At 38.9% G+C, this 22,627-nt stretch overlaps 3 protein-coding genes across 3 annotated transcripts; 1 reads left to right on the top strand and 2 right to left on the bottom strand.

The window, feature by feature from the left end:
* Positions 1–927: 927 nt before the first annotated feature.
* On the top strand, positions 928–19,294 carry LOC143444199 (ATP-dependent DNA helicase Q5-like). The gene is made up of 20 exons (XM_076943354.1): positions 928–1,116; positions 1,195–1,382; positions 1,587–1,777; positions 2,022–2,136; positions 2,386–2,532; positions 2,601–2,706; positions 3,068–3,179; positions 3,249–3,356; positions 3,520–3,580; positions 3,753–3,838; positions 13,528–13,645; positions 14,898–15,025; positions 15,364–15,475; positions 15,668–15,861; positions 16,150–16,290; positions 16,504–16,687; positions 16,963–17,061; positions 17,171–17,488; positions 17,740–18,364; positions 18,608–19,294. Exons 1-20 carry the CDS (start codon positions 969–971, stop codon positions 18,733–18,735), a joined length of 3,309 nt encoding a protein of 1,102 aa, XP_076799469.1. The 5' UTR covers positions 928–968; the 3' UTR covers positions 18,736–19,294.
* On the bottom strand, positions 3,919–7,509 carry LOC143444200 (uncharacterized). The gene is made up of 2 exons (XM_076943355.1): positions 6,443–7,509; positions 3,919–6,242 (listed from the first exon to the last, which is right to left on the bottom strand). Exons 1-2 carry the CDS (start codon positions 6,681–6,683, stop codon positions 5,389–5,391), a joined length of 1,095 nt encoding a protein of 364 aa, XP_076799470.1. The 5' UTR covers positions 6,684–7,509; the 3' UTR covers positions 3,919–5,388.
* Positions 19,295–19,655: 361 nt separating the features above from the next.
* LOC143463438 (uncharacterized) lies at positions 19,656–20,795 on the bottom strand. Its single transcript, XM_076961908.1, has 2 exons — positions 20,597–20,795; positions 19,656–20,381 (listed from the first exon to the last, which is right to left on the bottom strand). Exons 1-2 carry the CDS (start codon positions 20,712–20,714, stop codon positions 19,834–19,836), a joined length of 666 nt encoding a protein of 221 aa, XP_076818023.1. The 5' UTR covers positions 20,715–20,795; the 3' UTR covers positions 19,656–19,833.
* Positions 20,796–22,627: the final 1,832 nt, after the last annotated feature.

The following is a 22,627-nucleotide window of genomic DNA, read 5'->3' on the forward strand; positions in this document are numbered from 1 at the left end:
TGCAATAGAATCTGGGGCAGATGACCTACATGGCCATGAGGTCTTTTCGCTGTCCCACACCAATAAATTATGTTAGAATTATGTTATGATCCTTTTTAGATTGTTTTGAATAGTGAAATAAACTCTCTCTCTGCAAGCACGTAAGTTTCTCTTTTAAGGTTAACCAATTTTTGGGTCTTCTAACTTTTATAGAAAAGATTTGCACAAAAGTCCTTTTAGAGTAGCTTAGTGATAAAGTTGCTGATTATTTTATATTATTTTAAACAAACTACACAACCTGTTGTCTTTAAGTTTGTTTGGTTTCTTTTACTTGCGGCAATAATTGGATTTTTATTAAAATTATTTGCAAGTTTGTGTCTCTGTACAGGGAATTCCCTTACCCAATATTGTGATTCTCTTTCGCAACTGGCTGGTGTCTCGTAATTTGATCTTATTGATTTGCCGATGCAGACTTGCCCTAAATTATCCTTAAATACATTGTCGTTCAGCTAAAATTCATGCTTTTATAAATTTTACTAACTTGGATGTTGCTTGTAGTAATCTAAACAGTCTATAACAGTTAACATCATAACTTTCGCTCCGCACAGTGCGACAGTTAATGGCGAAAAATAAACAATACAAACAATTTTCCACTGACTGACTGAATGACCATAAACGGGTGCTTGGGTCCCTCTTAATAATATGTGCGAAGTAATTATAGAATTGCAGCTCTTGCACTAAATAAATAGTGCAACTTAATCACCTATTTTTAACAACAGACTGCGTGACCTACATATAGAGAAATAGGCCTAGGCTATAGTCAATTCGGTCTTCAAATCGTGTGGTAATAGACTGAAAATGTTGATCTTGTCGTTTTTGAACACACGGTGGCTATTAGTCTGTTGAAGATTATTTGAACTATAACCTAATCTTATTGGTTTTAGCTTCACAGCTGGTAATGTAACCTAGCTATATAGGTTGATAGCTGAATGGATAAGTTTTTGAAACAAGGTAGGAAAGAAGTAGCCCCAGTGCAGGGTAAAGCAAAACGAATTCGAGAAATTTTGCAGAAAACATTCCATCACAAAGACTATCGAAATGAACTTCAAAAGCAAGCTATTTGCACCGTTTGTGAGAGTAAGTTCTGCAAACAGATTGTTTACAATATCGAGGCATTTTGTTTGAAAAATTTTAAACATCTTATGACTTCTTCAGGAAAAAAAGATGTTTTTATATCAATGCCAACTGGTGCAGGAAAGTCTCTGTGCTATCAACTACCAGCGTTATACCTGGAGGGTGTTTGCCTCGTAGTTTCCCCGCTCATAGCTCTCATGCACGACCAGTTGCAGCATCTACGCTCATGCAATGTACAGGCCGATACAATCAACTCAAAACAAACTGCAGTATGTTAAAACTTTTGATAGTTTCATCACTAATTTTTTATAGAAATATCAAACAAATAAATAATGAAAAACCAGTCCACCTTGTAATTGCTTCATTGTAATGAACCAAAATTGCAGACTCATATATGTCAATGAAATCACTGATAACAATGTCAGCTTCCAATCTGAGCTTTCCAGATTTCCCAAGTTTAATTTTTCTCTCAGGCTGAAAAAAATCGAGTTATTGGTGATTTGTCAAGCCCAAATCCAAAGTGTCGTCTGCTTTACATCACCCCAGAACAGGCTGCCACGTCATCCTTTCAAAACATCGTTAAAAATTTATCAAAACGTTCGGCTATTTCGCTTTTCGTGGTTGATGAAGCTCACTGTGTATCCCAATGGGGCCATGATTTCAGGTAAAATAATTATGGTAGGACATTTATATTTAAACAACGGGAAAGCACTTAACTAGTTACCGGCAATTGTCACACATCTGCTAAAGAATCCTATAATTTCTTCGTATCGATACAGTCGTATAATGTTTGTGTTTAGTGTTGTTTCAACTACATTTTACTGTCATATTAACCAATTTAATACACAAATTATTTGATTTAATCTTGGTAACTGTAAAAAATCAGTTTATAACTAATATCATTCCAGGCCTGACTATCTACGTCTAGGCAACCTCAGACAACAGATGAAGAATGTGCCATGTATTGCTGTCACTGCTACTGCTACATCAGCAGTTCGGAAGGATGTTTTTCTTCGCTTGAAGGTAAAAAGATTAATTTGAGAATTATTTAATGTGACTCGAGGGAGATTTACTTAATTATTAGCTAATTCCTCACCTTATTACTATCCTACTAGACAACAAAAACCCACATCATATAACGCTATCCAAAATGTTATGCCATTTGTTGATTATTACCATTAAATATTATTATTATTTATTTTAATATCATTGTATATTATTACTATTGATATTACTATTTGATTATTATTATCAAAGATGTACTTTCAACAGCTTACGGATACAACTGCTGAATTTAAAACCAGTGTATTTCGTTCAAACCTTTATTATGATGTGAAGTTCAAGGACATACTGGATGACAGATATTTAGATCTTCAACGATTCTGCAACGAATCTCTCGGAGAAGAACTCCCAAATGGTGTAAGAAAATTAACTTTCTAGCACAATGGGGTTTGGAATTAGAAATTGAAATATTAGGTTGGTTGCAGGGATATAATGGATGTGGAATCATATATTGCCATAAAAGGGATGACTGCACTCTACTTGTGGGACAGCTTTTGCAAAGAGGTCTTTTGGCAAAAGCTTACCATGCAGGTTTGTCAATTGTTATATTTGTATACAGCTAAAGAGTCATGTTGCTTGTATGCTATTTTTTTGGTAACCACAGTACTGCACTCAATGGCATAACTGGCTGTATGGTAACTGGCTTAGTTGTAAATTATATCCTACAAAGCTTATCATGATTTATTAACAAAATTAAAGTTTTTAAAGTGAGTATGTTTGTAAGTTTCACATGGATGCCATTGTAAAGAAACCCACTTTTATCGTTGTATTCTATTCTACGTTGCTATGAATTGTGAACAAATTACAACATTCTGTAGTTCGTTGTCTAAAGTATAACGTCATATGAAGTCTCATCCCTAAAATTGTCTCTAATCGACCTCAAATATTTCAGGATTGAAAGACAAGGAGAGAACGACTGTTCAAGAGGAGTGGTCAGAGGGGAAAGTCCCTATAATAGTTGCTACGATTAGTTTTGGGATGGGGGTGGACAAAGCCAACGTAAGGTATGTCCACTGTTGCACGTATGATGCATGGGAAGTCCAGTACATACGCAGAACTTTTTAACATGTCAGGTTTGTTGCGCACTGGACACTGCCAAAATCAATGGCAGGATACTACCAGGAGTCAGGGCGTGCTGGAAGAGATGGAAAGGTGTCAAATTGCAGGCTCTATTACTCCAGGTGGGAACCGTTGCTGCATATCGTGCACATTTTATTTTAAACGGGGTTAAAAGCCAGCTGCTGATGAATCAAAATTACGTAAATACTAAATAGAAATGCAGATCTCTTTTAGCGTCACGAAAGTTTGACAAAGACCAAATTCTTACTCAGTGTTTTACTGCAGGGACGATCGAAGGATAATTGAATTTCTTATAAGAAAAGATCTTGAAGGCAAGAAGAAAAAGGTGCGTTTTTTGCTCCATTGCTTTTTCTATTTAATAGAATTGCTTTTATTAATTAATTAACAATCAATTGCTTTTACCTCCTTTAAATAGTATTAACATAAAATTCGTTCTTAAGCCAAAGTTTTATGTCATATTTACATTTGGTCAACCTTTAATTATTATTATTTAATAGAGTAAATCAGACGAAGATTTCCGAAAGTACTCAAAAGCTGCAATGGATAGTTTTGAAGGCGTGGTGAAGTTTTGTGAAGAAAGCAAGTTAGTAAATCTTCATGCTTTAGCTAATATACTACTTAAAACACTTTTTACTGCTAATGCCATTAAGGTTCTACAGCATCTGACAGTAGTAAGGTTTAATATCAATAATAATAACTCAAACAAATTACAAAGTACAATTCGTTTTTGTCAAATTCTGATACTACTCTTTCACTCATAGCCTGTCAGTCAATGACATTGAACCCCCAAATTTCATGCATGCATTCACTGAATCCTTGGTTAAAGTTTTAATGAGTGAATAACATACACTCAGCGTGAGTGTCCTGATCTCTGTCGTACTCCACAGTTTTAAACAGCTTGCATACGGCTAAAATTGTATGATCAGCTCTAAGCCCATATATAAGCTTAACTTATTTCAGTGACTACAAGTTAGTAATCATAAATATGTTTCAAGGTAATTGAATCAGTGACAAATAGGTTTACATAAACAGGTAGTTTAACGTCGAATCCATTTAGCCCAAAGGGGTTCCAGGATAATGTTAATTCCAGTCACAGCAGGTTTCTTCCACTGCTCCCGGTGTCGGCATTTTTTCCAGAATTTTTTTCTTTCTTGCTTGGTGTGTAGCACAGTCCAACTAGAATCATTATGACCAAAGCAAGGAAAAATATGCCCAAAACCACTATAAAAAAGATGTGGTATCCATCTGCGTACATGGGGTTGACCCGCTTGTAGATTTCTTCCCGTGTAATCTTCAAATCTGTCAGAAGTTTGTTGACATCTTCACCAACTCCCATCCTCGTACAGGTACAGTGGTACACGGTTATGGCAGCGTAGGTTCGGAACCAGTTGACTTGATAAGTTTCACAAGCTGTTAACTACATCTACATGCCTATACATACCAGTTTCCAAAATTTTTAGTTAAACATTGTCTATATATAAAATGTAAATTTTAACACCACTGCATTATATCATGTTTTCACACATTATTTTTACAGTAAGTTGTTGTGGCAAGTGGTAACATGTCAATGCATTGTGTTCTTTTGCCGATGTTCTTTGAAATAACATTCAAACATCTGTTCCGTAGATCTATGTATCTTTTTCTATTCCAACAATGTGCAATTGGAAATGTCTAGCCAAAGCACTCACAATATACCAAGCAATACTTAATGAAGACTTATAATTGGTTATATTATGTAATAGTCACATTAATTAGTGACAAAGAAGACTAAACATCTGTGTGTAGACAATTGTGTAAAATCTGCGGCAGATGTTGCTGAGCCCTGGAACTAACCTAAGATTTTTCTTTGCAAAAGGTTTTCCAAGTGTCTCCTGCAGTTTGTATAGAAAAGTTATTTTTCATCCTCAATTTGTCATTTTAATTCTGTAGTTTTTTTTACAGCAGGTTCCAATTAAAGTTTCAGAACGAGTGAAATCACATATCAGTTTTCTTTGTTTCTCTTGGTTACATGCATTAAGTTCTTTGCTTGGTATAAATCATGCTTAATTTGGATTGGAAACTTGTTTTTACATCTTTGCAATGCATGGGACAGATGGCCCTGTTCTTCGCAATTGCATTTTTGTTCCTTTTGTATTACAGAGCTTGCTTCTTCTTTACTTCTTTGCTATGCTTGGCATAATAGATTACCTGTTTCTTGGCGATTATATCTTTGTTTTTCTTGTTGTACAAAGCTTGCTTCTTGTTCACTTGCTCACGATGCTCGGAATCATAGATTGCTTGTCTCTTGACAATGGTGTCTTTGTTAAGTTTGTTGTATATAGCTTGCTTCTGGCTGACTGCTTCACGATGATTAGAATAATAGAGAGCCGCCTTCTTGGCAAGAGTTTCCTGATTTTTCTTGCGGTACTTTGCCTGACTTTTTATTTTGGCTTCAGTATCATTGTGCCGTTTCCAGGCTTGTGTCCTTCTTTCCACCCTCTTTGCATCATAGCGCTCCAGTCCAAACAGTGTCCTGCAGCTCGACTTCTGTCCCAGATGCTTCATAAGAGAGGATTCCTGGGGAAAGAATTTCTTGCATGCCTTGCACACATGTCTAGAGTCTTGTACTGATATAGTCTCTTCTGTGTAGGCAATGATTTCCTGGCAAGACACATAAACGCGTCGATTAGTGCACAGGTCATGGCAAACATTAGAAAGGTTGTTTATTCTGCTGCGCTCTGCCACCACATCATCACCGACATCACTAAGGGTAAAGTAATCTGAGACGTAAGTGCCATCTTCTTTTATCTCAATGACTTGGCCGATGATTCCGGGATACATAACGCGAGAGTATCTAAACTGGGTGTGCACGTCAATACTGGTGTACCCACATGTGGAGCCCTGAACATGACTGTGGATCCATAAAATAACAGTTGTTTTTGACCTATGGATTTTAGCGGTTTGCGATTGCTCTGCTATCCACACAGAGGTTTCCATTCCAAAAGAACCTGATACATAGAAGAATGAAAAATTATTAGAATTAAATAACCAAAACATTTTCGATTGTCGAAAACTATGAGAATGGTTGCATCGTCGAAAAACATTCCACTGCTGATGCTGACTATACATTAAAGAGCACATAGCGCACAAGCCCTCGACAAAGGAACCCAATCTACACTACATTAGCACAATATAACTCTTCACCTGCCTATGTCGTCCACTTTGGCACCATCTCCACTTTGACTGGGAAAAAGTAGCTCAGTTCCATGACGGATTGTTCCATCTTCGTACCCAATAAGAAATGCCAAGATCTCAATTTGCTTTCCCTTTTCAACCACATTGGCTTTCACCCTTTTTAGGAACTCTTCCGTGACACTCTTTGGAATGAAAATTCTCGCAGACGCAGCAGCATTTATCTCTACTATCTGAGGAATTCCCGACTTGATCATGCTTTCTACTTATAGACCCCACCTCGCCATGTCCAGCACAATGCCATGTAAATACATCGGTAGCCGGGCACTGCTGGGTAATTTTAAGCAAACTCGGCACCAAAACCAGAAGGAAGCTACCGCTTTTAGACCCTGCAGCGTTTCACTCTAGAATCATAAGGAAAGATAGCTCTCAGCTTTAAGTAGCAACAAATACTCTCTACTTTCAGTACTACGTCACGTACTGCTTTTTTTTTTCAACGCTTGGCTGAACATTGGTGCTGTAGCAGTTGTGTTGTTAGAAAAAAGCGTTTTTACGAACCCTTTCAGTTTTTCGTTTAAGGTTTTCCGATGAGGACGTGATATAACGAAGTATAGACATCTTCTAAAATAGTTTTTACCTACGCTACAGCACGCAGTAGCTGACATCTTGCACGTTTTAAGCCCTCGAATCTTTGCTGCATTTTTCTCTATCGTTGATTGTGTGTGAACATATGTTCATTCTATTATGCTGTAAAGGTTACCACTATCACTTTCACTTCCTGCAGCCCAGGGCGAAATAAACGATTCGATACCAATATATTTCAAATAAGTAAACTTTGCGTTGATATACGTAGTGATGTAAGCAGAAGTGGTTAACCCCGCATTATGTGCAAACAATGACAATGCATTAATGAAATAGCTGAAGAAAACACCTTTTAATATACCGCAGGCGTCGGAGTTTTCCACTAATATACTTATCAGTTACTCCAAAACGTCTCTCTACTTAGTCTACTATCTTTAGCTCATTGCTCGATCTTTTGATCTCTCGAGAACCTTTGCTATATTAAGCCACGCCATTGGGCGTCGCTTGCCGTAATAACGAAAGGTTCTCTACAATTATTTACAATCTCGCTCCTTCTCTCTGTCAGTATGACGTCACGTATCGCTCTTTTTCACGCTCGTTTGCTTTTCGCCATTGGCTGACGACTGTGGGGAGCGAAAAGTATTCTGCTAACTTTGTTAAAGCGGAACCTAACAAGTAATATGGTCACAGACAACGCTTGCAATTCAGTTTATAGCGTTATAATGTGAGGAAATAACTAAAACAAGGTTAAATATAAGCAAAGTATTTGCAAAGAAGGATACCGGTAAAATCGTCTCCGCTATTCTATAAATCACGTCTAAAATCATACAACTTAAAACTGTTAAAATCCCGTTCTGTTTATGAGAGTGTAAACAGCGCAAAAAACCCAAGGTATAACCGCACAGTGGTAACAACAGGTTCCTTACGATGAGGATGACTTGGCAAATAATCGAACTTTTGGAAGCGTCGTGTCTTTGACGTCAATGCAGATTAAATATTAAATATGTTTTTCTCAGTAACACACGGTCTGGTACATTTAAAAAAAATATTTACTGAATCATGTTGTTATGCCAAGACATTGATCACCAGGCTCACTCGTTACTGTTGAGAGATCCTGCGCCTCACAATTCCATTGCATTTAACCGACAAAAGTAGTAACTCCGTTTATGTCATGTGCAATGCAACTACGATGCTATATCCAACTAATTAACAAACTTGATCATATAACAACACCCGTCTTAAATGGGATTATAGAAAGCGGGGTTTCGGACTTTTAAAGCTGGATTGGCTTAAATCAGGTTCATCCGTCCATTTGTCTCCGTTTTAATGTAGGATGGAATGGACTAAATTTTGTTTAGTCAAAAATGGCTCACACAATTACCGCAACTTGTGTCCATAAAAAGCATAATTAAAATATGGGTCCACAAGATTCAAATACATAGCACTAAGATCCGTAAATCTCTAAATGTTGAGCCATTGCTGAGTGTTGAGGTGTCGACAAGATAGATCCTTCATTACAATGTGGGTCATGTGTTCATAGAACAATAGTTGGATGACGAAGTCAATTAAAGATTTTCTATGAAATTAATGCAGCAACAAATTGACTGCCTTATCAAACTGCATATGTCCATGTCCATGTTTCCTACACAATCACACTTATAAAGAAGTTGTTTCTCCAGCGTTGATATCTTCATCCACTTTTGTATCCGTCCCCGGTCTATAGCATAGTCCAATTAGAAACAGCACGAGCAAGACCACTACAAGGGCCGTCAAAAGTAACAGAAAAGCGACGTGAAATTCGTCAGCATAAATCGGCGTAACTCGCTTGTAGATTTGGTCTCCGTAAAATTTCATTCTTAAGAGTTATCGGTCTCACTCGATCGAGGGCACTTTAGCACGTACAGTCTCGGTATAAGCCTTTAAGACCTCTAGCAACACTTTTACGTATGTTAAAATATTTTATCAAGATTCAGTTAACAGCTAAGGTTGGTTGTGGTTCCAACCTTTCGTCGATAGCATTTAAAATGCAGCTACAATGTTACAACAAATTTACACCATTAATAGTTATTATGAGTACGATATAGTATCTACAAGTTTCAAGCCGACGAGATGCTATAACGAAGTAAGTCATGAAATACTGTGTGTTGGACGGATGCCTATAACCTAGAATAGCGTGGTCCAACTTCTTTTCATCGCGGGCCAAAATCAGAAAATTTTTTTATCTTGCGGGCCAATGTTTTTAAATTAGAACTGAAGAAATATGAAATTAGAACTGAAGAGCTTAGCTATTTAGCTACTTAGCTATTAAATGCTGATCAATGTGACATCTGCGGTCGAGGTTCTTCCTCGACAATAGCGACTATCAAAGCTGACTATCAGTTAGTGGGCCAAAAAATCGGTGCTCGCGGGCCAACTTTGGCCCGCGGGCCTGCAGTTGGACCACGCTGACCTAGATCAAGAGCTGAAGTTCAGCAAATAATAGGCTATAAATCCTAATATTTTTTGTTGTATGAAGAATTAATTGCAATTTTTATACCCGAAACTATTCTGTGAGATCCTGCTGCTATAACCTCTGCTAGTTTTAGGAATACCTTCTTTAGAATGAACGCACAGCTCAAAACTACTTAGACCGCGTAAGTAAGTAGGCCCTGCTTAAATTCCTACCTTGACGTCATATACCTTTTTTCTCCATGCATTATTAATTACTTACTGAAATCGTTTAAAATACACAACACTACACAATAATAATACTTACGATACTTTACTTGAAATATAATTGTGATATAAACATTTTTTAAAACTATTTTCTACATGATCATACGCAACAATAAACTTAAGGCGGTATACTCGGTGCAATATAACGCGATCATAATGTCAAGATACGTTCGAAAAGGCTGTGCAGTTGTCATGGGAATTGTCGGTCTAAATTGAATCGCTGTTTTTGTTCGCTCCACGACTGCCTTCTGTAGACTTAAACAGAATTCTCTATTACCGGTTACATTACAAGTCCAAGAATGATGAAAATGTTTCTATGTCAAAACGCAATGGCAGAATGTGACGTGCGTGCCCAGCATACGTATGACATCAAGGATACGGTATTAAGCTGAAAATGCAATGTGTACGTGTTGTACCTGAGCTGTGTTTCTATCAACAGCAACAAACACCTCCAATGCAGCCTCAGCACTGCTACCAGTGCATGATGGCCGTTGATTTGCACAAAAATAAGATAAATTTGTGAATAAAAAATCTGAAGAAATGCGGATTATTTGGAACAATGGTGAAAATGCGCATATATACATAACATTGCGTTGGAAATAATAATTCGCAGTGTTTGTGTTTTCTACGGTTCTTTGATGACGTCACTCATGACCTCAACGTTTTATTGCGTCATTGGTCCCAGTTCTTTTTATTTTATCTCCTCCATGGAGTAGTTGTCCTGCCCGTTCTGCACTTTATTTTTTCGCCCATTTCCGCCATCCGACCTCCGGCAGCAGCAGCACGAACACAGGCAATCGCAGACGGAGTAGAGAAACGCTATCCCGATCATCAGAAGAAACGCGGCGATGAAAGTCATGAAAATAACGAACCAGGCAGTGCTGTAATTGTCTTTGAATGGCTCAATCGACAAGAGATCGTTCAGGTCAAAGCCAACGACGTTGTTCAGTTGCGAGTTGATAAATTCTGTGTTGAAGTCGTTCGACATCTTGTTTCGTATTCGGGTATTCACCCAATATGCGACTATTTTATACTGGGTCAGTTCTCGACTGTGATTATTTGCTATTTATAGCCTAGAAAAATACAAAACACGGTTTAGGTACGATGTAAGGGAAGTGTAGTACAAGGGTCCAGAGAGGGAAGCGGGCAGACTGCTTGAATCCCGATTTAGACCCGAGAGTTAAATTTGCTGAATGAGCCAAGGATGCGTGGCGTGGGCGCAGGAAAGTAAAGACGAAACACGACTTATTAATTCACAATTAACATATAATGGGCTGTAAAAAGACTTACAGGCCTGATAATCTTCAAAAACTTAAGCTAAAGCCCGACCCGACTTCCATCTCTGCATCAATCCCACCATACTGGGCATGACATGCGCCGCACATGGTCGCACACGCTAAAATTAAAGAGGTAACGTGCGGCTCTGCAACCTTATTAACGAATAAATAATAAATGCGTGAAGAAATCTGCAAGGGCTGCAGCACGGCAACACAACAACATTATGTTGCTTAACAGTGATCGCCTTTACAACAAGTAAAAATCGTACTGCAACAATGTACCACAACAACATAGAAAATCACAGAATAAGCGGCTAAAAATAGGCGATTCTATAAAAAAGCATCCAATGAAATGTAAGTGAAACGTATTACATAATACAAGGCAATATGATCTGGCATTGTAAGAAAATACAAAGAGAATGGCTTTGTCATGTAACACAGCGTAAATACAAGCACTGTCGGCTTCCTGGCTTTCTGGTTTGCGTTAGTTGATGGTGTATGGCAAGTTATAGCAGGTTCATTACATTGTACTACAATTAATTACGACTGTAGAAAGCGCCGGAATTACTGCAACATTTCAGGCCGGATAGTATTTACAAACGGACAATTGCAGTTCAATGTAAAAACGGACACAAATCTGCATTTTTTTCACAAAAACATTTGCGAGGAAAATTTCTTCACAACTCCACGGCCGCCACAATCGTTCGGGATGTTTTTTTCTGTTTCTTTTTCGTCATCTTGAAATCTTCTTGAGAAGATCTTGGAGGACTCCTGCCCGTCCATGCGTGCTCGACTCTTCTGTTCCGCTCGCAACATCCACAGATGCAATATGTGTGGAAGAGAGTTATTACGATCAGGAGGATCACAGCTCCGAAAAAAATTGCAAAAATTACAAAGTAGAAAGTTCGATAAACATCTTTGAACGGCTCGAAATTGACAAGAACATCCAAACTGATCCCAGTAATCGCTACCTAAGTGTCACCCATGCTTATAAACGCATATCTCAGCGGGGGTACGCTAGAAACTTAAGAATGATCAGTTTTCTATCGCACGTCATACCCCGTAAGGTCCGAAATGTAGATGCTGCTTTGAGCTCTAATGGTCGGTCGACTTTCTTAACACGTAAGCACTTTATAGCTGTAACCACATTGTTGCGTCACTGTTGCACCATTTTCGTAAAGTATATTCTACATAGACTTACTTGTTTTGGGTTAAATGTTTTTTGAGTTCTCTATCTGTGCAACGCAGTAACGCCCGATAAATTATTCAAAACCGTCACAGTGTAACTTATAAGTTATAAATAATATGGTCTCAACTGCCTCCATCTCTTTTTTTCGTTCAAATAACTGTATTTGATAAAGAATTTTCCTGTTAGTTCTATCAACCGTCTGTAAAAACCTATCAGGCGGTTACAGTTACAAGCTCCATTTATCTGATGTACGTAATGCCGCTACAGAATTAGATTGCTCACAGGAAATGGGTTTGACGCTGCAAAGTGTGGCGTAATAATAGATCGAATGTCGTTTACCGTTGCATGACAGTCATTCAAGCAAGGCAGCGACGTAGGCCTGAAATAGCCTTACAGCTTTCTACTAAAATACATTTGTTTTCGAACACCGCACTCTGATTGGTATTTCACGCTTGAGGTGAGTACCGTTGCGTGCTTCTTATGGCAAGTCATAAGTTTTGCCGTTACCTAAGCGTTCACATCGAGTGTTTCCACGTTCAATGCCCTGAAGGCCCGGTAAAGACCTTAATTTTGTCCACGCTGGGTGCGGTTACTTTGACTGTAGTTTAACCAATTACAAATGTATTAGTTAATTATACGTATATGACTGTATCTGCTGATTAAACAACACGACTTGGCACGACCTACTGCATATAGTTTACGTAAATGCAGTAAGATAAGCTACTTGTCAAACTGAAACAGAACTAGTCAAACCCTCTTCTAATCAGCACTGGCTAGTCTGGAATCTTGTTGGCACTCCTATTCTGTTGTCGAACGTCTCTATCAACAGAGCATGGTTTTGTTATTCGTATCAGACTTGAGTGCCTTTTGAAAATCTTTCATGCGTAAAAGGGGACAATACTCGTTCGACTTAATCACTCATTTGCTTACGTAATTGTGTAAGCTTGTTTTATTGTCATGGCGCTATAAAATGGTTTTATTATCCGAAATAGGTATTGATATTTCAACTGTAAAACGCCAACGACCACCACCACCATCAGCTGTTAAAAAGTTACGAGTTTTGGTTTTCACGTCCCAAGCGCTTGCTTTTTTTTAACGCGGGTACTTCATGACGTCATTCTTAAACAAACAGTTATTTCATCGTGACGTCAATACTGCTAGGGTCCAAAGAAAACAATGCTATTGAGAAAGGTGCATTCGCCTGCCGCCATCGCTTGGCGTACAACTTAAACTATTTTGCGACATTTAGCTGGCCTGGCCTATTAAGTTTAAGGATTCAAGTTATTTTTGCTTTTGTTGTGAAATAATGAAATGAATTTGTTTTTGTCTATCCGTTAGGTGTCGTCACGAAGCCATCTCAGCCTACTTTGGCGATTCGCCGCCATCTTGCAATAAGCAATGCGACCACTGTAGGAATCCAAAGGCGGTACAGGAACAGGTGAAAACCCTGAACAATGTAAGTATAGGCTCGGTTTTAGTGTCTTACAACGCAAGTTCGCAAGCTTTAGACTTTAAATCAATGATTCCCAACCGCGGCTCCAAGCTAGCCTTCTTGCGGCTCTCATTGACCCCTGAAAATCCCTCAGAAAATATAAAAAATCTATTTATAATAATTAGGGCGATTATTTTTTACTTGTCAGTTGGAGTTGGAGTCAAGTTGGACAATAAATTGATTTGTGTTATTTTTCTTGTTAGTGTTGCTATTCGTTGGTACATGCTTTCATGCTTTAAAATTTTCGTTCTAATTACTTGAGTGTTTTCATGCGGCTCCATACGTACTCTGAAGTTTGAAATTCAGCCCCGACACCAAAAAAGGTTGGGAACCACTGCTTTAGATAGTGGTCAGCAAACTGTTATTACGATGGCCCAAATTTTCACTTCATTAGTGAACGAAGGCCCAACATCACATGTGAAATATACTTAGCCTAATGCAGTAAATATTAGTAGCTAACTAATAATTTTAATGTGTTTTTCTCTTTTTCGCAGTATACATTATTTGTTGACGCTATTAGGATAACTTCAATTAACTTTTAATCTAGTTACGTGCTTTTCACAGGTTTTAGCAATATACGGTAACCTGCAATTAACAGACAGTTAACTCGCATCACTTACATTAAATTGTACTGCGGCCTTGAAACTAAAATATGCAGTGGTTTGTGCGAGCGTGGGTTGAAATCTGACTATAGTGGGAAAAAGCTGTAGCTATAGCTGACTATAGCATTCAGTTCTCACTACTTTAAATTTAACATATTAGTTATGAGATATGAAATTTAGGTTTAGCTTTCGCATTTTGTTGGAAATGATCGTTCCATCGTTGGTGATAAAATAAAGCCAAAGTAAGAATTGACGCTATGTGAGTGGGAGATTACTGGTTGTGTTTTCCAGATGTTTGCCGTTATAGCTACAGTTAACCTCTACTTAAGATGGAAAAAACATCAAGCAGTAGGTTGCGCTCCAAGATAACCAGGCTAATAGAATACAAATACTGAAACTAACACTCAGCCCACATTTACTTGATTGCAGGATAAAGTATGCGGCTCATTATATTTTTGCTTGAAGGCTCACAGTTTGCCGACCACTGCTTTAGCCACCTGTTGCGCCCTGTTCAACATAATCCATAAACTTGTCTTATTTAATTCATATTGAAGTTGCCATATTTATTACAAGAATGTCGAATATATTTTGTTGATCAACGCTTTTCGTCATAGCTTTCTCTGACGTCAGTCGGCCGGACTACCAAACGTATAACCAACCCTAACGAGTCGTTTTTGGGGGCGACTGGAAAGTACGATCCTACTTTGTACGCCGGTGGGAAAAGGGGTTATGGGTTTGAAAGGTGAGCCGCACAGCTATCTGATTTTGTACTTTGTTATACAAGCAAGAAGAAGCAAGAAGCATCTCGATAAAACTAAAGCAAATCAAACCCTTTGATGTTCTGTTTTCGCGTCTTAGACTTTGTTGCCATAACACAATGGTTCACAGCCTAATTCTACCTGCGGACAGCTGGCCGTAATAATTCCTATCTTGTGAACCTCGACTTCAAAATTGTTTCTTAATAGTCTGTTTATGAAGAATTAAAGTATAACTCGCGTACCCTTTGCACCACCTTTGCTAACTTCAGGTTGGGAGCCACTGCTCTAACCCTAAAGCACTCGATTGTATTTGTTTAACCAGGACAGTTGATGACGACGACTTGTACGATGGCGGAGGTTGCGATGGAAATAACGAAACCATCTCCAAGTCGGAATGGGACAACTTCTTCAAAGAGCAATTTTCGTTAAGAAAAGTAAAAAGAAATTTTTGCCCGGACATTGACATCAATAATCACGCCAATAACCTTGGATTAAAATCAAACAATCAATTAACTTTAAACACTAGTCAGTTAACATTAGTTTAAACAGTTAGTTAACATTAAACTTCATAGTAGTCGGTAACAGGCAAACACGTTTTAAACAGCATATCATTTATCGTCACTCAGGGAGGATTGCCAAACACTGGCAGACGACGCTCACGTGACGTGGACTCACCGGACGAAGACTGTCCGTTGAAGAGGGCAACAAGCAAACGTCTTCCCAAGTGCAACTGGAAGACACGGATGGGATGCTGGGATCGCTTGAGAGTTGCTCTCATGGAGAATCACAAATCTCACCACGGAGGAGCCCTTTTGTCTGGGTACATCACCATGCGCCTGATAAACTCGAATCCTTTGATTTGTGAACTAGATGCGCGGCTGATGTTTTGTGCAAGATAATTGTTGCTGACAAAGATAAGTTATAGACAAAGTAGACAAATCTTACTCGGGCAGTGTAAGAAATACATGCGGGCCAGTGATAAAATTTATTCGAAACCATTTCCCACGTCACAACACACCTCGTCTTTGCTTTGCACCCTGCTTATTTCAACCAACATCAGGCGTACACTTAACCTTAGACAGGCGTACATTGATGTTTTTAATCGCAGTGACTGGTTATCGAGAGCGGAAGCGGCGAACCTGGAATACAATCTCTTCCAAGTGGCGACCACCGTGATGGGATACAGAGCTTCTGTGGTGAAGAGGATCAACGAGATTAAGAAGCAGACGCAGGAGAAGAGCCTGCACAGGTTGTTCATCCTTAAGCAGGAAACATGGTTTGTTGTTGTCCGCCTGGGATGAGATGTGAATGGTTGATTTTTTTCAGCTCTTGCTTATCTTCTGCACCACTTTCTCCTTTATGTCTGCCTGTGATTGTCGAACTCGTGCCGTGCTGTAATTAACGGTTTCATTTTTACACTGCGCGTTCAACTTTCATCACTGATGTTGCATCTTTGCTGCAGATGCCTGGAAAAGTCCGGTTCGAAACCACATAGAATGGAAAGCTCCGATAAAGAAGACAACGCTCTCGAAGAAGAAGAAGAAGAATACGTAACATCCGCTTGTTACAAAGCAAAGCGACGATGTCATGGCCTCACACCTTCCTCCTCTTTCAAACCTGCCTCGGAGTTGCAAATTGAAAATAAAGTAGCGTTTGTCATTTCTGTATCTTACTAAGTAGTTACTTGGGCTGAGTTAATGGAAATATTCGCGGTGAGGTAAATGCAATTTACTTGTCTTGCTATTGGCGTTGGGTCTCTAGAACGATTTCCGTATCCAGATATAAACTGAAAATGTGTAATAAAGAAGTTATATGTGAGATTTATGAAACATTTTTGTGTTGTATTTCACCTCACTGTAATTGTACATCGAGTTTCCATACACCAGCATACACTTCGTCATCATTTGACTTTGATCCACAGAGCAACGGATGTTTTGTGCCTGCTTCTAAACTTCTGAAATCTTCTGAGACGAAAGCAGCAAAGAAGAAAAGCAAAAAGACACTCATGTTTAACGAAAGCGTAAGTCGAAGTACTGACAGTTTCTTTCCTTAAAATGTCAATTTCCAACTTCTCAACCCCAACAAGCTTCTCTATTCTTATCGCACCCGTTTTATTTATTCTGCTCCAGGTACAGACCAAGACCGTTCATCGTTACATTAAATCGGGAGATCACATGGAGCTCCCCGATCCCTTGTCATCACCTGTTGATGTTGATGGACATCCACATCCGGAAGTTGTCACACCACATCATACCGGAAGTGACTTAGTACGTGAAGATTGTGACACAAAAGAGGAAGAATCAGACAAGATCAAACCATCGGAGCAAGATCCACTGGAAGAGAAGGAAAGAGTGAAAGAAACAAAGATGGTGGAAGCAGATGCCAGCATGAAGATCTCTGAAGTTGATGACGGCAGTTTGAAGGCGGCCGAAGAGCTTAAAATGAAGGTTAGCGGCGATGTCAGATTTTATTTTTGTGCATCATTGCAGCGATGGTAGTCGATACTGTGGTAAATGTTATTGTTCAAAACACTGCTTTTCCATTTTTCGTACACACTGTATATCATACACGACGAAGAAGTCATTTGACCTTGACGCTTGCAAAAGCAAACGTGGGAACTTTCAAAGTCATCCACCGTCCCGGTCACTTGACATGCGTCGTTGGTGGAATCGACAAATTTATGAATTTTTTCTCGAAGGTTCCAACGCCCACAACAAAGAAAGCGGAAAAGCGAAAGATGACCAGCTGGTTTGTCAAGTCCGAGAAATCGAAAACCAAAGCGACTTTCAGTGACGCCATAATCATCTCTGACTCTGACGACGAGTTCAAAGATCCGCTGAAAGATCTGATTCTGGAATCTTCTAGAAAAGTCGACCTTTCGAAAAGCGCTCCTCATAACGATGAAATCGCAATCGCAGAAGCCCCGTGTAGTATGATGACGTCATCGAAATTGGATTCAAAGATGGTGCTTTTAAACGGAGTTGTTGGAACGTCATCGTCTGACGTTATACCAGCTGTTTTTCAAAAGGATGATTCTAATCAAAAAAAATCTACAGCGATGAAGTCCTCATCTTTATCGGAATATGCAGACTTGGTCGTCACTGATCACAGGAACACGTTGAATTCTTCGGACACAAAATCTGGCTCCGTTAAACTCGCGAAAAACGATGAACGAGAAAAAAAAGACCGAGCCGCTCTTGTAGTGAGACAACTTACCCCGATGTACAAGGCTGGTCTTATATCATCCAAAGCTCTGTTCAAGGAATTTGCACGTTCTTTAACTCACCTTATCAAAGAAGACGGCCGCGTCACGAGTAAAAACGGTAGGTCGATTTATTTATTGTTGGCGTCTTTGAACTGCCGCGTTTTACTGGAGCTTTTTAGTTTGACACGCGGGGTTAAAAGTTCTTGGGTATTTAATATTGCCTATAATTGGCAAAGACAATTTTAATGATCTGATAATTATATTTTGTCAACAAATTTCTATTCATAGAAACAGGTTTGAAGTTTATTGTAAAAAAATTGTTTATGAGGTTTTTATGAACACGCTACTTTTTGTCTTATAGTGAAAGAAGTTGTCAAGGCTACAATCAAATCATATTTCAAGCACGGACCCAAACAATGCAAAACTTCTGAAGACATAGAAACATTAAACACAAGTTATAACAAAATTGTCGCAACTTTCTATTCTTAGTTAGTCATCTTATCGCTTTAAGTTATTTATTCTCTCTTTTGTTTTCTAAAAGTCAATGTTTTCGGCTGATCGAGCCTAGCAACCTCTACGTTCTCTCATCCAATTTACCCTGTTGACCACCGCACAAATGTTTGTCGCTGTTTTTCCGTGGGACTGTCATACCATGTTGCAAGTTGCCATAGTATTAGCACAACGCATTTTGTTACGTCCGACAAAACGTTTCCTGGCGGTCCATTTTGGCTGTGTCCATTAACAACAAAGTGTGGAATCTATTTTATTTCTTCAAGTTTCCTCCACGGGGAAAAGCACATTCAGCTCCCCTGCGATGTAGGCTCATATTTACTGGTTAGTTTCGTGACGTAACAACTTGCTGGACAATTGATTTTGTTGGTTGTTGTTGTTCTAGTGTGTTTATTACCACAGAAGGACATCTAGGCTACTTGCTGCTGGTCTAAGTGTTTTACTTTACAAACGGTGCCTAGGTTCTAATCCTTTAATTCTACAGCTTCGAATCAAGGAGGCTTTTGCTTGCTTTTATTTATTAAAATTCTCAAACACGTGACGGCTGAAAATACGCAAATAGCCAATTTTGGGCAAAATCTTTTACGTAGGCCTACGGGTTGACGACACGATAATTATACGGTTAGTGGAACTAAAGAGCAAAGAGAGTTATTAAATTATTTCACTTTGAGTAAGTTACGCAAACCGTTGTTAAAGACAGGCGATTAAGTTAGGAGAATGAGTATGAAAAAAGTTGATCTTAGTTATTTAGAGTGTAATTAAAGCTAGATTTAGACAAGTATGAAGATTTGATTAGGATATCATAACATTTAAGTTGGGAATGCGCGATTTCCCCAGTGAAATGGTGGCAACCTAAGGCAAATGGCTAAACTATAACGAGACAAAGAGCATGGCTTGGATTGAAAGCAAAGATCTTTTATTCAGCAGTAAGGCAGGATAGACAAAGATAAAAACGAAGTCTCAATTTCAAATGTAACAAGAATGTTCGCGTTGCAAAAACCCATCACAATGTAAAACGTGCAATATAACAACACGGTAAAATGAACGAAAGCATAAGTCAAAGTTTTTCGAGCACCTTCAAGAGATAATGCAACAGTTTTTCTTGGACGATTTCTTTTTCTTCTTCTCCACGCCTAAATTCTTTGTCATTTCCTCCAGAAGACAACGGAAAGCTTTGGGAACTTCAGCGTTGCAAGTTGCCGCCGTCTCAAAGAAACCGACGCACGAAAGGTCACGTGACAAAGCATTACCGATATCTTGCTCGATTTCTCTGGACATCTCAGCCTCATCCACTTTATTGCCCACAAGCACCACCGGTATGCTTAGGCCCGCTGTGGCTGGAGACCTTGTCGGCGTCTCCACCGGGTTCTGCCCGTCATTTCTTGCCCCTTCTGGGTCGTTATTTTCGGCAGGGGCTTCAGCTTTTGACCCGAGGTTTTCGAAAAGTTTCTGAAGCGCTGTGGTCTTGAGTAATTGAAACGACGCCTTATCCACGACCGAGTAAACGACCATCACGCCTTGACAGTCTTTCAACCTCTCGTCGTCCAGGTCACGAAAGACAAGGACTTTGACGTCATATTTCCCAGTGTCGAGTTGGACGATCTTGGAAGGGTTGTCACCGGGTTCTGTGAATTATAAATCAGAAATAGAGATTTACCGAAACGTAGTAAAACTCTAAAAACCTTTGCAATTTCGTTACAAAGTCGCGGGATGTTAATTCATACATCAAACAAGAGTTTATTTTTCTATAAGGGCTGTAGAGGTAGCGTAACTATTATCGAATGCACTGTTCTTCTGATGAAATGTCGTCACAAAATAAACTAAATCACACCCAACTCACCGTTAGAATCCCTGGGAGCAATCCAGCCGTTTGCAAATTGATGACTCAACGAATACTTTCCGACGCCCGAAGTACCCACTACAGCAATCTTCAGCTTTGGCAGAGATTTCTTTCCCATTTTCGTAGTAATTGTGCGCAGACTGAGCTCAGTAACAGTAGCAAGATGTAACAAGTGGTATTACAGCATTTCGAAAGTCTTTTATAGGCTGCGTGTGTAGAAAAATTTAGAAAAAGGTTTAATTGAAAGTCTGATAACGTTATAGATTATGATAACGAGGTTTGTTTACAAATCCATGATCTGTTAGAATTTATCTCCAGTCCGTCACAACGACAGATAATAATGGAACGAGATCTTTTTAAGCGATTTTTGTTATCGTCAATCATCGACTCGACGTGACATTGCACCACTACCAAATACCTTCAAAAGTCACGTTGGGAGTTTGTCTTTTGATACAAGACTGAACCATTGCATCGACTATCTGCTCTGGAACCACTGCTTTGTTCCACAAGCAACAAAAACAAGAAGTATCTTGTTAAAACTAAAAGCAAATCAAACCCTTTGATTTTATGTTTTCGCGTGCTAGACTTTGTTGCCATAACACAATGGTTCACAGCCTAATTCTACCTGTGGACATCTGGCCGTAATAATTCCTATCTTGTGAACTCCGACTTCAAAATTGTTACTTAATAGTGTGTTTATGAAGAATTAAAGTATAACTCGCGTACCCCTGCACCACCTTTGCTAACTTCAGCTTGGGAGCCACTGCTCTAATCCTAAAGCACTCGATTGTATTTGTTTAACCAGGACAGTTGATGACGACGACTTGTGCGATGGTTGGGGTTGCGGTAGAAATAACGAAACCATCTCCAAATTGGAATGAGACAACTTCTTCAAAGAGCAGTTTTCGTTAAGGGCCTGTTGTACCATTTTGAACAATTTTGAAACCGCAACACGGCAATTGTGACGAAATTCGCATGCTAGACGTCACTATAGAAAAAGTATAAATGGTTTCGGTCCAGTGCGCATGTGACTTTAATTTGTGATGGTTTGTTGTTGTTATGGCGTTTGCTGAATGTAGGTCCAGACTAAAGTTGATATTTTGTGTTGGTTCAAAATTAAGGCTGTTTGGCTGCGTTTTTGAAAATATGCAAGGAAAAAAGCTGTTTAAAACTCAAAGCATTTGGTGTGAGAATTCCAGATACGAGAATTTGCTCAAAATACTGCATTAAGTCCTTTTATCCTACATCTCGGAGGATACAAAACTCAGCTAGGTTACCGGGCTTGTTTAGTAGCAAATTCAAATTGAAAAAATGTTACTTTGCATTGTATAAGATAGGCCTTCGTATGGGCCTACAGTTTCTACCGCGTTTTACTGAAGCTTTTGTCCTAACTAGTTTGACACGCGTGGTTGAAAGTTCTTGGGTGTTCATTATTGCCTATTATTGGCAAAGACAATTTTAAGGATCCCAAAATTATATTCTATCGACAAATTTTTATTCATAAGAACATTTTTGAACTTTATTGTAAAAAAATTGTTTATGAGGTTTTTATGAACACGCTACTTTTTGTCTTATAGTGAAAGAAGTTGTCAAGGCTACAATCAAATCATATTTCAAGCACGGACCCAAACAATGCAAAACTTCTGAAGACATAGAAACATTAAACACAAGTTATAACAAAATTGTCGCAACTTTCTATTCTTAGTCCGTCGATTTATCGCTATAATTTATTCATTCTCTCTTTTCTTTTATTTTCTGAAAAGTCACTGTTTTCGGCTGATCGAGCCTAGCAACCTCTACGTTCTCTCATCCAATTTATCCTGTTGACCACCGTGCAATTGTTTGTCGCTGTTTTTTTCGTCGGTCTGTCATACCACGTTGCAAGTTGCCATAGTATTAGCACAAGGCGTTTTGTTACGGCCGACAAAACTTTTCCTGGCGGTCCATTTTGGCTGTGTCCATTAACAACAAAGTGTGGAAACTATTTTATTTCTTCATGTTTCTTCGACGGGGAAAAGCACATTCAGCTCC

The sequence above is a fragment of the Clavelina lepadiformis genome, chromosome 1 (genome assembly GCF_947623445.1).
Source record: "Clavelina lepadiformis chromosome 1, kaClaLepa1.1, whole genome shotgun sequence".
Classification (NCBI taxonomy): domain Eukaryota; kingdom Metazoa; phylum Chordata; class Ascidiacea; order Aplousobranchia; family Clavelinidae; genus Clavelina; species Clavelina lepadiformis.

Excerpts from the sequence above, each read along its gene's own strand:
- LOC143444199 (XM_076943354.1), top strand. The coding sequence starts at position 969 with ATGGATAAGTTTTTGAAACAAGGTAGGAAAGAAGTAGCCCCAGTGCAG. Across the intron at positions 1,778-2,021 it reads CAATGGGGCCATGATTTCAG|GCCTGACTATCTACGTCTAG; the intron begins GTAAAATAATTA and ends ATATCATTCCAG. Across the intron at positions 15,026-15,363 it reads AGGGGTTATGGGTTTGAAAG|GACAGTTGATGACGACGACT; the intron begins GTGAGCCGCACA and ends TTGTTTAACCAG.
- LOC143444200 (XM_076943355.1), bottom strand. The coding sequence starts at position 6,683 with ATGATCAAGTCGGGAATTCCTCAGATAGTAGAGATAAATGCTGCTGCG. Across the intron at positions 6,243-6,442 it reads TGCCAAAGTGGACGACATAG|GTTCTTTTGGAATGGAAACC; the intron begins GCAGGTGAAGAG and ends TCTATGTATCAG.
- LOC143463438 (XM_076961908.1), bottom strand. The coding sequence starts at position 20,714 with ATGGGAAAGAAATCTCTGCCAAAGCTGAAGATTGCTGTAGTGGGTACT. Across the intron at positions 20,382-20,596 it reads TGCTCCCAGGGATTCTAACG|AACCCGGTGACAACCCTTCC; the intron begins GTGAGTTGGGTG and ends TATAATTCACAG.